A 15,578-nucleotide genomic window follows, 5' to 3' on the forward strand; every position below is an offset into this window, starting at 1 on the left:
TGTAACAGTGTTACTCAACGGGAATGTTTTGAAATTTTAGGCACCTTGTGTCACAGTGTTACACACGGGGGTGTGACTCAACGGGAATAACCCCTTACTATCTTTGACTGCATCATCACTTACCACCGGGTGAGATCGCAGTAGTCAGACACAGAACTAAAAGTTTTTGTGTCTGACTACTGTGATCTTATTGTCGTGGCCCAAAAGCTGATCTACGAGTGAGGTGACCCAAGAGGCCCAAGAGCTGGCGCTTATTTAGCTCAACAACTATGCCTAGCTATTCAGTGAGGCAATAGCGCCAGTGTATGGGCATTGCAACTATGCGCCGTATATTTTGTAAATATAAATTTTTAGTGGTAAGTTTCGATGTATTTTTTTCTGTTCTGTTAAAGTGCATATTTTAAATAACATCTTATATTAAATATAATGTAAAAGTGCCCAAATTAAAATGATATTACAAAATAAAACTTCAACATAAAGATAGTGCCTTTATTCATTACATAATCTATACAGACTTCGCCAAATACATACAAAAACATTAACAATTTCGAGACGAAACCGAAGGACTTAGCTAGTTACAACTAAGAAGCATGACCAGTAATTAATTAATTGACGTAATTTAAATAAATAAAAATGAGGCAGTGACCACATGTGCGACTAAAATCAGAAAATAGCGATATTTATCTCATGAGTATTCAGTATATTATATCAGTCCTTACTTAACACCTAGGAAATCTAATTCTTAGGACCTCTCCTCTGCGTCCTCCTCAAAGGTCACATGGTCTAAAGTTAAGTTCTAAGGTTTAAATTTTAAATTGAAATCTCAACAGTTCTTAAATATGGTTTGCATTTAACTATCTGATTTTTAGTACAAGCCTTTGTATTTAACTTAAGGAAAAGATTTCTCGAGGTAACTTGACCTTCAAATAAACTACTTGATGAATATCTAATTAATATTATTAATTAATTATTGCAGCGATATGTTCAAGAAATAAAACCCACCTACTTTGTTAAATAAATTTAATTTATTACAAGAGCATAATAAATTAAAAGTTACTTATTTTATATATTATTTTGATAGATCGTAAAATTAATACGAGGCTCATGTCACATTGCGGGAGAGTTGCAGCGCGCCGCGGCTATTCTAAAATGTTTCAAAGTAAATTGTATGTTATCTCTATTATTACTAAATAATAAATGCACGTGTGAAGGAAAATGAAAAGAGATGAGATTTGTTTTTTTACAAGCACGTTCAATAATATGCTGAAATGCTGAACATATTTGTTATATTATTTTGCTTTGCGATCTATAAAAAGAGATTTAGGTAATGTAGATAAAAGTTCAGTTTATTTTGCAACATTTTGAAAAAGACGTGTCGCATCGTGTCATTTAGTTTTTCCCGCTATGTGCCTTGAGCCCTAATGCTTTACGGCTACTACTTTAGGATTTCAACAGATAAAACTCGTACGCTCATAACTTTTTGATGCAAAAATCACGAGCAGGAAAATCACGTCAAAAATTCGTACAGACCGCAAAGTTTTCATTTTGTTTGTTTCATATATTTTCGTTGAATTCTCAAATTGTGTGAATGCTACTGGCAATGCGTATAATTTAGGTATCGTATAGAATTTCTAGTTATTGTATACACAGCCTAAGTATAGAATGCTAGACGCTAGTTTTGTTGTAGTAGGTAGGTACAGAAGTTTCTTGCTGGTTCTTCTGGTAGAATAAAAAGATTTTATAGAATAAGAACTATAATTAATAGGATTTAAAAAAAAGTAGAAATAAAAAATGTTTATTCAAGTTTTTTTGAATCGTCAAGTGAATCTACCACGGCCTCGGAATTCTTTTATTACGAACCAGTACAAGTGGTAGATTCAAAACCGAATGTTTTTATTCCTAACCAGTGCAAGTGGTAGATTCAAAAACCGAATACTCTTATTCCTAACCAGTGCAAGTCGTAGATTCAAAAACGGAATGCTCTTATTTGGAACTAGTGGTTGATTCACTTGACGATTCAAAAAACTATGAAAATGTTTATTTGAATTTAAATTTCAATAAAATAAAATACCGAGTTTAGATATTCGGATAACTGACTCTTGCCAATCGCAATCGTTATAATTATTTACAGTTTTATTGAACAAGGAAATAGAAAATACTGTCACTAAATAAGAAATTCTATGATATAAGATACTGTCGGAAAATCTGCATCAAAAGTCGATCTTTAGCAATTTGTACACGAAAATAAGAACACTAATTTCACTTGTATTAGTAGGTAACAGCTAAATCTTTAGTTTTTTTTGTTTAATAAATACCTATTCTCCTACATCATTACAAATAGCAAAATAAGCTAATTACAATTTTATGTATCAAAAAAATTAAGGGAGTCATACATAGAATGCGGAAATATTACAATGTACATGCTAAAATTAATAAATGGTAACGTAAATTGTTCTAATTCGATTATACACAAATCCTAAATTTAAAACAAAATTGACGTCTATTATACAACGTTACTTTTAGTATACACAAAACCTGAAAGTTTTTGTTCAGAATCAGTATTAGAATCGATTGTAATCATTTTTACTGTGGGTTAAATTTTGACCAAAAAATACTTCAAAATTCTAGCGGCGCAAGCGGGAGCACGTTCGACTCCTGCCGCCCCGTTTGCTCACAGTTCTTGGGGTCACCATGTTTTTCGAGGAAAACGTCTCAACACAACAAGCTTATAACTTCGTAAATTTCCATTAAATATTTTTGAAATTTTGCATATTTATTCTTTATGTAAAAATATTCGACACGTGTAATCGGTTTTTGCGTCAACTAAAACTAACAATGTATATTTAGTTATTTACCCCTACTTACCACACTTCGGTCATTCTATTATTTGTTGTTCTAGAGCTGAAACTAAGCCAGAATCCAGATATAGATTATCTCTCCTTTATTGAGGCCCGGCTACAAAAGTTCTAAGTGATTTACAGATCTAAACATAAAGCATCGTCCAAGCCTGCGGGATCAAAACGAAACTACGAAGCGGGAACGTCAGCCGCACGGCGCTCGCCTCTGGCGCCATGCACACCTACGCGACCAGCACAGTGGAGACACGTACAGATTCGCGTCATCATGACGCTCCCGCATCGCGTCCCGCATCCCGCGTTCATGTGGCACAAGTGTGGCCATATCTCAATTAAGTCTTTAGACCTGTCAGTGGTACTGATTCTGAGCACAACCTAATTTTAGAGTATTTGCATCCTCTTCTTACTAATGTAATATAAAAAGGACAGACGCAGTTTGACAGTTTAAAATTTAATTTTAAGATGGTAAAATCCGTGATTTTAGCGGAGTCGCGAGCCTACTGTTTAAATTTGTAGCGTGCACTAAAATTTAGAGTCTTTAAATGTAAAGTTCATGTTCTGTCCCTTTTTAGCACTGTTAAAAAGAAAAGGATGCAATTACTTTAAATTTAGTTTAGAGAAAGACAACGGAATCGGTGCCAATGTAGTATAAGTTTAGGAATCATGTAAAACCGAATCAGCGCAGTCTCCCAAGAGTGAGTATTGGAAGAGACATCATGCTCCTAGTGTAAAGTTCCCCGACGAGCGTGACCTCATACAGGCAGCTAGACAAAACTACACTGCGTTCCCCGCGTTGTGGATGCCGTTCGCACTCAGTGGTATCGTGTTGAACTCATCCTCAAGGTCATCGGTTTTTCTGTGGACAAGAACACTTGTGTTAAAAAATAGGAGTGTTAAAAATTTTCTCTGTAGGAGAAAGACTCTCATCATCATCAACTTGTCGCCGGCTCACTACTGAGCACGGGGCTCTTCTCGGAATTAGAAGATTTGTATAAAATTACATAGTATCTATTATGTTATTTTCATGAGTATTTCTATCTCCTTTTTGTACCTATTCTACTCCCTCTACAACCTCTCGCACTGACAAGGGTCACTGGTAGAGATCTCAAATAGAGATAAGTGCTTCCTTGTCCACTTTTGCTCTCTCTGTCTCTTTACTGTAAATGTTGTTGGTACAAATAAAAAAAGTGTTTGGTCATAGTCTACCAGGTTAGCCAAGTGCGGATTGGATTTCACACACTTTTGGGAACATTATGGAGAACTCTCAGGCATGCAGGTTTCCTCAAGATGTTTAAAGCAAGTTGATTTGTCTAAAACGCACCTAGCTCCGAAAAGTTAGAAGTGGGTGCCAGGGATTGAACCGCTGACCTCCTGAATAACCACCAGGGTATCATACTCAACTGTTACTACTCACTGTGTTATGTGAACCGCTGCTGCAAGGTTTCAGCGAGTGTAGAAACCATGCAGCAGTGCTTCACATAAGTTTTGTTTTATTTAGTTGGATTTTAATTAGAGTAATTCCGTTTTATCAGTTTTTGTTACTTGAAATAAACCTTTATTTATCTAGCCTTTATACTTTTTTTTATACAAAGATCTTTCTAGAGAGTAGGCATATTGAATTTGATAAAACATTTACATTGAGAGAAATACTTCGTCCTGTTTATTTTTCGTGAATAAAAGGAATTCTCTAAAATAGAATTAATTGACAAAGCTCTTATTTCATTCGGCCGAGGATATTTAAATTCAACATTAATAAAAGGTTTCTGAAAATATATTGTCAAAAAATATTGCTACTACTATACGAGTAGTTTCTTGGTCAGGGACCAATCAAAAATATTACCACTTTTAAGACGATAACGCACTCTTAGGCCAGGGACAAATAAAGCGAAAAAACGTGAGCGGAAACACGCTCGCGGAATTCTCGAATCTAAATAAATAAAAGGAAACGGTGACTGACTCATCTATCAACGCACAGCTCAAACTACTGGACGGATTGGGCTGAAATTTGGCATGCAGATAGCTATTATGACGTAGGCATCCGCTAAGAAAGGGTTTTTGAAAATTCAACCCCTAAGGGGGTGAAATAAGGGTTTGAAATTTATGTAGTCCACGCGAAGTCGCGAGCATAAGCTAGTTTGATATAAATGTTGGTGGAGCTACATATCAAAGGATTACATGTGTGAATGATACCGTCACGCACTGTATACAATTATGTTGGTAGCGCGACTGGTTGCGCCACCACTAGTATCCTATATAGTGAGATAGTGCCCTAACAGTGCACTGCCGTGAAGCAACGTTATTTAATAAATTACTCAGAGTGACATAAGCAGCATAAAAGAGTAACATTAAATACACAGAGATAAAACGATTTTCCCGCCAAAATATGATTAGCGGTAATGGAGCCGAGCCTTTGATGTTAATCTGGCTTCGGGATCTCTTTAAGCCGGTTTACAAATGACGTAATTAAATAAGCTTTTGATAACTCACAGTAGAATAAAAGCTGCTAGGATAGGAGACGAATAAAAACACTTCTTGTTCTAAAAATAACTCACTTTTAGAATAAATTAGCTTTTTAATAGTAAAACGGACGTATAGTAGCTGTCATCAGTCATCGGTACATTACACATAGACGTGGCGTGTTGGTGAGAGCCTGTGACTGAATCCTGACGATCACGGGTTCGAAGACTGGTGCGTCATGTTTTACACCTAAGGTGATGGGGAGCGGGTGGATGAGGAAGGCTGAGGACCGTGTTTGGTGGCGCGCTCTTGGAAAGGGCTATGTCTAGCAGTGGACGCAAACAGGCTGATGGATGGATGGATGGATGGATAGTAACTGTACGCGACAGTTCGAGATGGTAATCGGGGAGGAACGCCCCGCACACCCGCACAGCAAGCGAGTGCTTGTGACGTGCAGGTGTGCGGGGCGTCCCCCGCCTCATACCCCGATTGCCATCTCAACCTGTCGCGTACTTATAGATACGATAGCACTTGATTGTTATTTGTTAAAGCCATGGACAAATCTAGCGAGAAATCGCGAGCGATAAAACGCATGTGAAGTTTCCCACGCATGTATAGTATACGCCATTCATCTGTACCCGTAGTATGAGATTTTACGTCTCACCAAACGTTGCTAGAATTCGAGAGTCGAAACACAATAACATCAAAGTAAAATGGACCTAAATAGCCTTGAATTGTAGTCAAATATTCAATGCCACTGATTTTAATTTCGCAATGTTTCCGCTTGGAACGCTGGCTGTAGAAATGTAGACAAACTTGAGCTTTAAAACAAGGCAATTAAGATCGAGTTTACTGTAACGCGGAACAATTTCGACTCTCGAATTTGGTTTGGTTTGGTGAGACGTAAAATCTTATACTATGGGTACTGCACGTAAATAAAGTAAAGTAAGGTTTACGGAAGTACCCTGTAGGTTTCTTGACAGACCGACAGACAGACAGACAACAAAGTGATCCTATAAGGGTTCCGTTTTTCCTTTTGAGGTACGGAACTAATAAGCTGGCATTTCACTTCCACTAGTCACTACATGGCCGTACAACAAGCTTATGGGATTAGGAGGAAAGTTGGAGAGGACTTTAGTGGACTTATACAGACTAACGGAAATTCTACACGTTTCGTACAAATGAGATTACTAGAAAACGTACCATTACAAGCACTTACGTATACCTAATTTGATGTATTTCGCAGTCGCGTGCTGTTGCTAGTCTAAATATATAAAAGGTAAAGGTGACTGACTGACTGACAGATCGATCTACGCACAGCGCAAACTACTGGACGGATCAGACTGAAATTTGGCATGCAGATATACTAAAGCTATTAACTAAGCTAAAGAATTTTTGAAAATTCAACCCCTAAGGGGTTTGAAATTTGTGTAGTCCACGCGGACGAAGTCGCGAGCATAAGCTAGTAGATAATAAAAGACGCTATCCCGTGAATCGTGATATAATAATATTATACAGGGTGTAACCAGAACGCTGGCAAAACGAAGGCAGGTGATAGTACTGTTGATCAGTGATATAACACCACATAAAAAAAACGCAAAAAAAATGCTATATTTTGTAAAAACTTACGATATATTGCAAATAAAACATCTGACTGACGCTAGAGGGTAACGAACGTTCCGTAAGCAGGCCACTCGGAGTCAAAGCCGCGTCGTCGGCGGGGCATTGACCCGAGTTTTGCACGTTTGAAAAATGCTAAATCACTAAAACTACAAAATGAATCTAATGGTTATTGGTATTGGATTGTATTTAGATTGCTACCTAAAGAACACAATCCAATAACGCTAAGTTTTTGCTAGCGTTCTGGTTACATCCTATATAAGAAATAATATTAAATAGTATTATATAAGATACTAGCTGATCCCCGCGGCTTCGCCCGCGTAGATTTAGGTTTTTAAAGATCCCGTATAGCCTATGTCACTCAGCACGGCTAGCATGGGCCGAAGATAAAAATTATATCCCCCGATTTTATCCACTGGACAGGAGACAACATTAACTTCTCCACCCCTCAGAGCACGGCAACAGGGGAGAGGAGAAGTTTATCCCCGTTTGACATTTCACGGGGACTCGGGGGACTATTTATCCACCGTCTATAGCATGGGGCCAAATAAAAGAAGATAAACTGTCCTTTTTTGACATTTGAGAGGGATAATTTTATCATCGAGATTAGAGGTGGGTATAATGCTCATAGAACTTTAACTCAATTATTAAAAGATCAAAAAACATGTTTCGCGCTTTCTTTATTAGTTTGAAATAGAGAATTTAGAACGAAAATAACATGAGCACGTAATTAGTGATGGAAGTAATCCCTTTGAATTTCCCGACGCTGAGTTCCGACACTTGTTTCGGATGGACAAATATTATGTGCTGTACTTATGCGAGCAGCTTAATGAAGCACTAAAGCCGATTAATTCGGTGGATGGATTCATAAAAGTAAGTAAGTACTTACCTATTACCTAAAACCATCTTGTGCAAACGAATAGGTACCTAATTTAGGATACCTACTTAGGTAGGTAGTAGGTACCTACAAATAGGTCCTACATGCGGCTATTATCTATTTATTCTACGTCCTCACATCTATAAGACTCTTGGCAGATGGTAGTTACCAGTGAGATACAAGTCAAGATCATGGGATGACTATTGCCCGCGACTTCATCTGTGTGGATTTAGGTTTTGAAAATCCTGTAAGAACTATTTGATTTTCCAGAATAAAAAGTAGCCTGTGTCCATCCTCGGGATGTAAGCTAACTCTGTAGGTACTAAATTTCATCTAAATCGGTTAGACTGTTGGGCTGTGAAAAGCTAGCAGACAGACAGGCAGACGCACTTTCGCATTTATAATATTAGTATGGATTATTGGAAATATAAAATAACACAATGTCTCATTAGGTATAATAAAATCATTTATTTGAACAAAATAGGCAGGAGTCTAATTTAACAAAACAATTCTTAAATTAAAATACCTAACATATTAACTGAAACAAGTTACACACCTATATCATAGTTCAATACATATTGATACACAAACACAATAACACTTTACAAATTATAATGGTTCATCATAAGTGTTTTGTAAGAGTAAATATGTTAGCCTATTATACTTTATAGACCATTTCAGTATATCCTCTTACTTTTAATTTATTTTTATTGAAAATCATTAATGTATAAATTGTATATTTCAGAATTCCAATGGAACAACCAAAGGACAGACTAGAAAATGTAACAAATAAAGAAGTCTCACATATCTATGGATCAAACCAGACTGCTAACTGTTGCCCGAAAATAAAAGGGAAAAAGGGATGGAATAATAAATACATATTTGCATTAAAATATATTTCTTTAACTACCTATTACCTAAAACCACCTTGTGCAAACCCATCCTTATATCTACTACAACTACTAGGGTTCTGAAGGTACCAATGGGACCCTATTACAGTCTCAGCTCTCCGTCTGTCTGTCTCTCCTGAAACGGAACAGGTTAAAGTTGAAATTTTGTATTTCTATTGCTGCTATAACAAAAAATAACAGTTTCAAAATGAACCCTACAAATTTTGCTTTAAGTACTCTTTCTGTGTGATTGAGTAACAAACACAAACTTTTAGGCATAATATTAGGAATACCAATTAAAACAATGCTTATTTGGGTGTACACAAATCTCTGATGTTAACTTAACAGATCTAAAAGTAGTGCTATTATCCTTAAGAAAAGGAAGTAACAAGTTTAATGTTCAATCAAACCACACTGCCATAGAATAACTTCCTATATTCATAACTATTTACAAATTACAAAAATGTACTTATCCTCTACTTTTTATTCATTTATTGGCATTTATAGGCAAACAACTCGGGGCTATTGGTTTTATAAAGTACCCACTGTGTACAAAGTGGGTAAAAGGACAGTCTCACCATAGTCCACCACCGACACTTCAAAGATTTCCTGCCATAAGATAAAAAACATTGGCTTGACATGCTTATAAAGAAATTAGGTTAGTTTAATAGCTCAAACTATACTAGCTTAACCAATTTTAAGTGATATTGAACTCTTCTCAGTGCAGTGTGCAGAACTGTTAGTTTTATCATCATCTCAAACAATAATGAAAATATTTTATGTTGATAAGATGTGTTAAGTTAATATAAGTACCTAACTTACTTATCTTAAGTAAGTTAGGTAACTTACCTATTCCAATAGGCACCTAAAGTTATTTTGATTTTGTTATACAAGACACACATTTAATAGAACTAAATTAATACACGCATCTCTCTGGCTGGCCCATTATGAAGTCTTCAGGTCCAATTCCTGTTGAGCATTCATGCCCAACAGTGATAATTATGTGCTCATATATGTGCCCGACGGCACTATTGAGACATTCCCGGTGGGCTTACATCCCGAGCTGCCTCATCATACTTAGTATGTGTCAGTCAGTGCCCTTCTTCAAGTACATATTTCCATGCCTGCAAATAAAACAACAATTTATGCATTTCTTTGTCGCTAACAATATCAATATATTATCATTTCAATTTTGTGTACTGACTAACACAAATTGTCTTTGTGATACTTACTGTGATAACTAAGAATTTCAACTATTCGATTATTTTTTAATTTGGATAATTTAAAAGTGGAGTTAGGTTAAGTAAACACAATAACAATACAATTGTACGTGCATAATCTTCTGTGAATGTTTTTTAAACTATTTTACGGCTCCGGGTTCTAGCTCTTTTAAAATAAAAAGCAGCCACAGACGAGTTACGAGTTGGTTACGAGTAACGAAAACGCGCAAAATCAAAAGCACAGATAAAAAATAATAACACTTTGACATTAGCCGAGGACTAGTCTTTCCCCGCCTTATCACCGGGGATAATTATATCCAACCCTGTGCCCATGCTCGGAGAGTGGAAATAACTATCGGAGGGGATAAAATTTTTATCCTTTCCTCGGGGAGAAAATTTCCCGGCCCATGCTAGGCCTGCTGGAATAATGTAGCTTTCTACTGGTGAAAGAATTTTTAAAATCGGTTCAGTAGTTCTAAAGATTACCCCCTACAAACAAACTTAACGACATTACCTCTTTATATAATATAATTAGAACATTTTATGGTTCTATCTTTTATAGTTTAGGCAGCGTACGCAAAATAAGTAACTTTTCTGGTTGATTTTTTACACCTTGTGTCCGAAAAACCCAAATATCTTACGGAACCCTATTTTTTTCCAAAATAAAATATAGCCTATGTTACTCGTGGATAATGTAGCTTTCGAATGGTGAAAGAATTTTTAAAATCGGTCCAGTAGTTTTTGAGCCTATTCAGTACAAACAAGCAAACAAACAAACAAACAAACAAACAAACAAACAAACAAACAAACAAACAAACAAACAAACAAACAAAGTTTTCCTCTTTATAATATTAGTGTAGAATACAACGGGCCGTGCAGCAGAAATCGTAATATTTTAATTTCGCCATAACTTCAAAACCAAACGTCCAATTTTAATCATTCAAAGACCAAATATTATCTCCATAAACTGTTCTTAGTGATGAAATCATTTATTTTGATAAGGATTAATAGCATGAGTAAAATAAACGCGTTTAAATGTAGTCCAAAAAAAATTCAAGATTTTTAAATAAAAAAATGGTTGCTGTGCCTCACTCGACATAGATGGGTATAGTGTGTCGCGGACTTTTTTGTAGATATTTATAAGATCTACAATTAATTAGAACATTTTATGGTTCTATCTTTTATAGTTTAGGCAGCGTACGCAAAATAAGTAACTTTTCTGGTTGATTTTTTACACCTTGTGTCCGAAAAACCCAAATATCTTACGGAACCCTATTTTTTTCCAAAATAAAATATAGCCTATGTTACTCGTGGATAATGTAGCTTTCGAATGGTGAAAGAATTTTTAAAATCGGTCCAGTAGTTTTTGAGCCTATTCAGTACAAACAAACAACAAACAAACAAACAAACAAACAAACAAACAACAAACAAACAAAGTTTTCCTCTTTATAATATTAGTGTAGACAACGGGCCGTGCAGCAGAAATCGTAATATTTTAATTTCGCCATAACTTCAAAACCAAACGTCCAATTTTAATCATTCAAAGACCAAATATTATCTCCATAAACTGTTCTTAGTGATGAAATCATTTATTTTGATAAGGATTAATAGCATGAGTAAAATAAACGCGTTTAAATGTAGTCCAAAAAAAATTCAAGATTTTTAAATAAAAAAATGGTTGCTGTGCCTCACTCGACATAGATGGGTATAGTGTGTCGCGGACTTTTTTGTAGATATTTATAAGATCTACAATTAATTAGAACATTTTATGGTTCTATCTTTTATAGTTTAGGCAGCGTACGCAAAATAAGTAACTTTTCTGGTTGATTTTTTACACCTTGTGTCCGAAAAACCCAAATATCTTACGGAACCCTATTTTTTTCCAAAATAAAATATAGCCTATGTTACTCGTGGATAATGTAGCTTTCGAATGGTGAAAGAATTTTTAAAATCGGTCCAGTAGTTTTTGAGCCTATTCAGTACAAACAAACAAACAAACAAACAAACAAACAAACAAACAAACAAACAAACAAAGTTTTCCTCTTTATAATATTAGTGTAGATAAACTGTTCTTAGTGATGAAATCATTTATTTTGATAAGGATTAATAGCATGAGTAAAATAAACGCGTTTAAATGTAGTCCAAAAAAAATTCAAGATTTTTAAATAAAAAAATGGTTGCTGTGCCTCACTCGACATAGATGGGTATAGTGTGTCGCGGACTTTTTTGTAGATATTTATAAGATCTACAATTAATTAGAACATTTATGGTTCTATCTTTTATAGTTTAGGCAGCGTACGCAAAATAAGTAACTTTTCTGGTTGATTTTTTACACCTTGTGTCCGAAAAACCCAAATATCTTACGGAACCCTATTTTTTTCCAAAATAAAATATAGCCTATGTTACTCGTGGATAATGTAGCTTTCGAATGGTGAAAGAATTTTTAAAATCGGTCCAGTAGTTTTTGAGCCTATTCAGTACAAACAAACAAACAAACAAACAAACAAACAAACAAACAAACAAACAAAGTTTTCCTCTTTATAATATTAGTGTAGATTTCTATCGATTAAGCCTAATTCTATACTGCTTTTGATAACATATCTACTGATAAATACGTATGTATTTTATCTAATGATAAGTAAGTATTAGCCATCAGATAATTTAATAATGTAGGATAAAAAAACCTAAATAAAACATATTATACTGTCGACGGTACCTCGAGTGATTGAACGATCGCTACCCATATTATTAAAGTGTGTTTGTTTGTTGGTTTATTAGTTTGTTGGTTTGTCTTTCAAGTGATTTTTAGGGTTCCGTACCTCAAAAGGAAAAACGGAACCCTTATAGGATTACTTTGTTGTCTGTCTGTCTGTCTGTCAAGAAACCTACATGGTACTTCCCGTTGACCTAGAATCATGAAATTTGGCAGGTAGGTAGATCTTATAGCTAACATTTGGGGAAAAATCTGCAACCGCGAATTTAGGGTTAGATCACACAAAAAAAATTGTGGTCATGAACTAATAATTAGTATTTTCAACATTCGAAGTGAGTGACTATATCAAGTGGGGTATCATATGAAAGGGCTTCACTTGTACATTCTAAAACAGATTTTTATTTATCTTTATGCATCATAGTTTTGGAATTATCATGCATAATGTCGGAAAAATACGATTGTAATACGGAACCCTCATTGCGCGAGCCTGACTCGCACTTGGCTGGTTTTTTGCATTGGCATAGTAAACAGTTAAAGACCTGGAGAGTAGGCTACTTTTATCCCAAACATCAAAGCGATAATAATTATATAAAGCAAGTTTAGCTCATTGGGATACTTTCTAGCGCATGTCTACACTCTACAATCACCGATATGTCTAGATTTGCAACTAGCATGGCCCCCTCAGTCCCTCTCGCTCAAGTAGATTTTCTTACTTGTGAAATGTCATTCCTTCTACACTTCACGTTGTTTGTCAAATACTCACGTACAAATACATTTTGACAAACAAAAAAAAGTGGCCACGGTGATAAGGACAAAGCATAATCATTTTGTCACGTTCTAACAAGAGCTTAAATGCATTAAGCTATCTCGCTCTTACAGTAAGTGTCACAATAGGGCTACTTCTAACAGTCCTTATTCTGAGTCTACAATACACTTCTGACATTTAAGAAAGTACAGTAGGTACGCGGCAGAAAATAATGTACATCGACCTTTAGAATGACGTTTCGGCTTTGTAGAGCGTTCTCTTACTATAAAATAGATATTTACGTACAAGTTTCTTCAGCCTCTACAGTTAAGCTCGATCAAGTCTGGCCACTAGACAAGTATCGGTTCCATTGGTGGCATGCTAAACCAAAAAAAAAAAGATTAAATAAAAAAAGTAAAATATTTTTATCTCACGCAGACAAGACTCAAAAATCTAGGCTTGACCAAGGTTTGACCACAGGTTTGTAAAGCCTACTCTACTGAGCCTGTTGTTGTTGAAACTAAGTTATTATTGCGATCTCTCTGATGCGTAAAAGTAAAAATAAATAAAAATAGAATATACAGGCAAAGATCTTTCATATGATACCCGACTTGGTATAGTTATCTTACTTTGAAAATTGAAAATTTTGTTTTTTTTAATTTTCAATTTATATTATTTTTGTTGATAAACACATTTTAATTTTTTTCTGTGAGATGTAACGGATTTGGATGTATTCCTTTACTTGTGGCAGGTAGGTTACCTACCTACTTGCCACATGATTCTAGGTCAACGGGAAGTACCCTATAGGTTTTCTTGACAACACGATAGACAGACGAACAGACAGACAGACAGACAGACAGACAACAAAGTGATCCTACATATAATGGTTCCTTTTTCCTTTTGAGGTACGGAACCTTAAAAACTGTTTAAATTACAAGGCAACGTAAACTAAGTACGGCGTGCTGAAAAATCAATACAATAATTTACTGGACGTATTTTCCAAGTGCAAACAAACGAAACGCCCTGGTCACAAATCACCGTTAATGGAGCTACTTCCTATGACGTGTACTAACTGCCACCAACAAGCCACCTTGTATATACAACGCGACCGTGCTAAATATAGGTGTACCTACTGTATTGTACTTCTGATCGTGTACTGAATCGTGATTAGACAACTAGTAGGGCTATCCAGAGTCCATAGAACTAAAATCCAGAAATTACTTGTAGAGTTTTTCACCAAAGATCAGAAGTGGGATCAATAGTCAGTTGTTCTAACATTCAGAAGAGTTGGTAATTTGAATGGCATCCAGTCAACCTAGCTGAATCACCAAGACTAAACTGTATTAAATTATTTATTTATTGAAGATACTTTTCCCAGTGGGGTGATTCGCTAACTCAGTGTCTAACACTGAATGATAGCCACCGAGCTTGTTTGACATTGGTTGGTTCTACATTGCTCCTTCACTGAGTGATATTAAAATATATTTTGTATAAAACCTTCAGTGGATTAAAAATAAATGTCAACACCAAAATCAGAAGTGGGATCAAGAGTCAGTTGTTCTAACATTCAGAAGAGTTGGTAATTTGAATGGCATCCAGTCATCCAGAGTACCTAACCTAGCCGGATGCCCAAGACTTAATTGAATTAAATTATTAATTGAAGATATTTTTTCCAGGTCCAAACAAATGCCCACTTTCTGTGACGTGTGCTAACTGCCACCCACAAGGCACTTTGCACGATGCGGCCGTGCTAAACATAGGTTTAATACTAGTAGGTTTAATACTAATAGGTTTAATATAGTGTTGTGCTTCTAATCGTGATCTGAATCGTGATTAGACAACTAGCAAGGTTATCCATAGTCCATAGAACCAAAATCCAAAAATTACTGCCCTCAGCCTTGTAGAACTTTTCACCAAAGATCAGAAGTGGGATCAATAATCAGTTGTTCTAACATTCATCTGCTGCAAAAGCTGACTGACTGACTGACTGATCTATCAACGCCCAGTTCAAACCACCGGACGAATTAAGCTGAAATTTGGCATGCAGATAGCTATTTGACGTTGGTATCCGCTAAAGGATTTTTGAAAATTTACCTTAAATTTGTGTAGTCCACGCGGACGAAGTCGCGGGAATAAATAATAAAATATAATATATAGACAGAAACCGCTTCCTGCAGTTACTGCGAAGTTTGATCAATACA

At 35.6% G+C, this 15,578-nt stretch overlaps 1 protein-coding gene and 1 long non-coding RNA gene across 3 annotated transcripts in view; both read right to left on the reverse strand.

Annotated features, from left to right (window-relative positions):
- Nucleotides 1–475: 475 nt before the first annotated feature.
- LOC117990800 (uncharacterized) overlaps nucleotides 476–15,578 on the reverse strand; it is a 117,153-nt gene continuing 102,050 nt past the window's right edge. Inside the window, exon 9 of one of the 2 annotated variants that reach the window (XM_069500768.1) lies at nucleotides 476–3,711. In XM_069500768.1, the coding sequence (XP_069356869.1) occupies nucleotides 3,630–3,711 (82 nt within the window). In that variant the 3' untranslated portion in view covers nucleotides 476–3,629. Of the gene's footprint in view, nucleotides 3,712–13,689; nucleotides 13,759–15,578 lie in introns of those variants that run through there. The other variant, XM_069500776.1, reaches the window with a different exon arrangement.
- Nucleotides 8,088–10,316, reverse strand: LOC138403009 (uncharacterized). Its single transcript, XR_011237316.1, has 3 exons — nucleotides 9,932–10,316; nucleotides 9,549–9,823; nucleotides 8,088–9,308 (listed from the first exon to the last, which is right to left on the reverse strand). It is a non-coding gene; the product is annotated as an uncharacterized lncRNA (long non-coding RNA).

Source organism: Maniola hyperantus, chromosome 1 (genome assembly GCF_902806685.2).
Source record: "Maniola hyperantus chromosome 1, iAphHyp1.2, whole genome shotgun sequence".
In the NCBI taxonomy this organism is placed as follows: domain Eukaryota; kingdom Metazoa; phylum Arthropoda; class Insecta; order Lepidoptera; family Nymphalidae; genus Maniola; species Maniola hyperantus.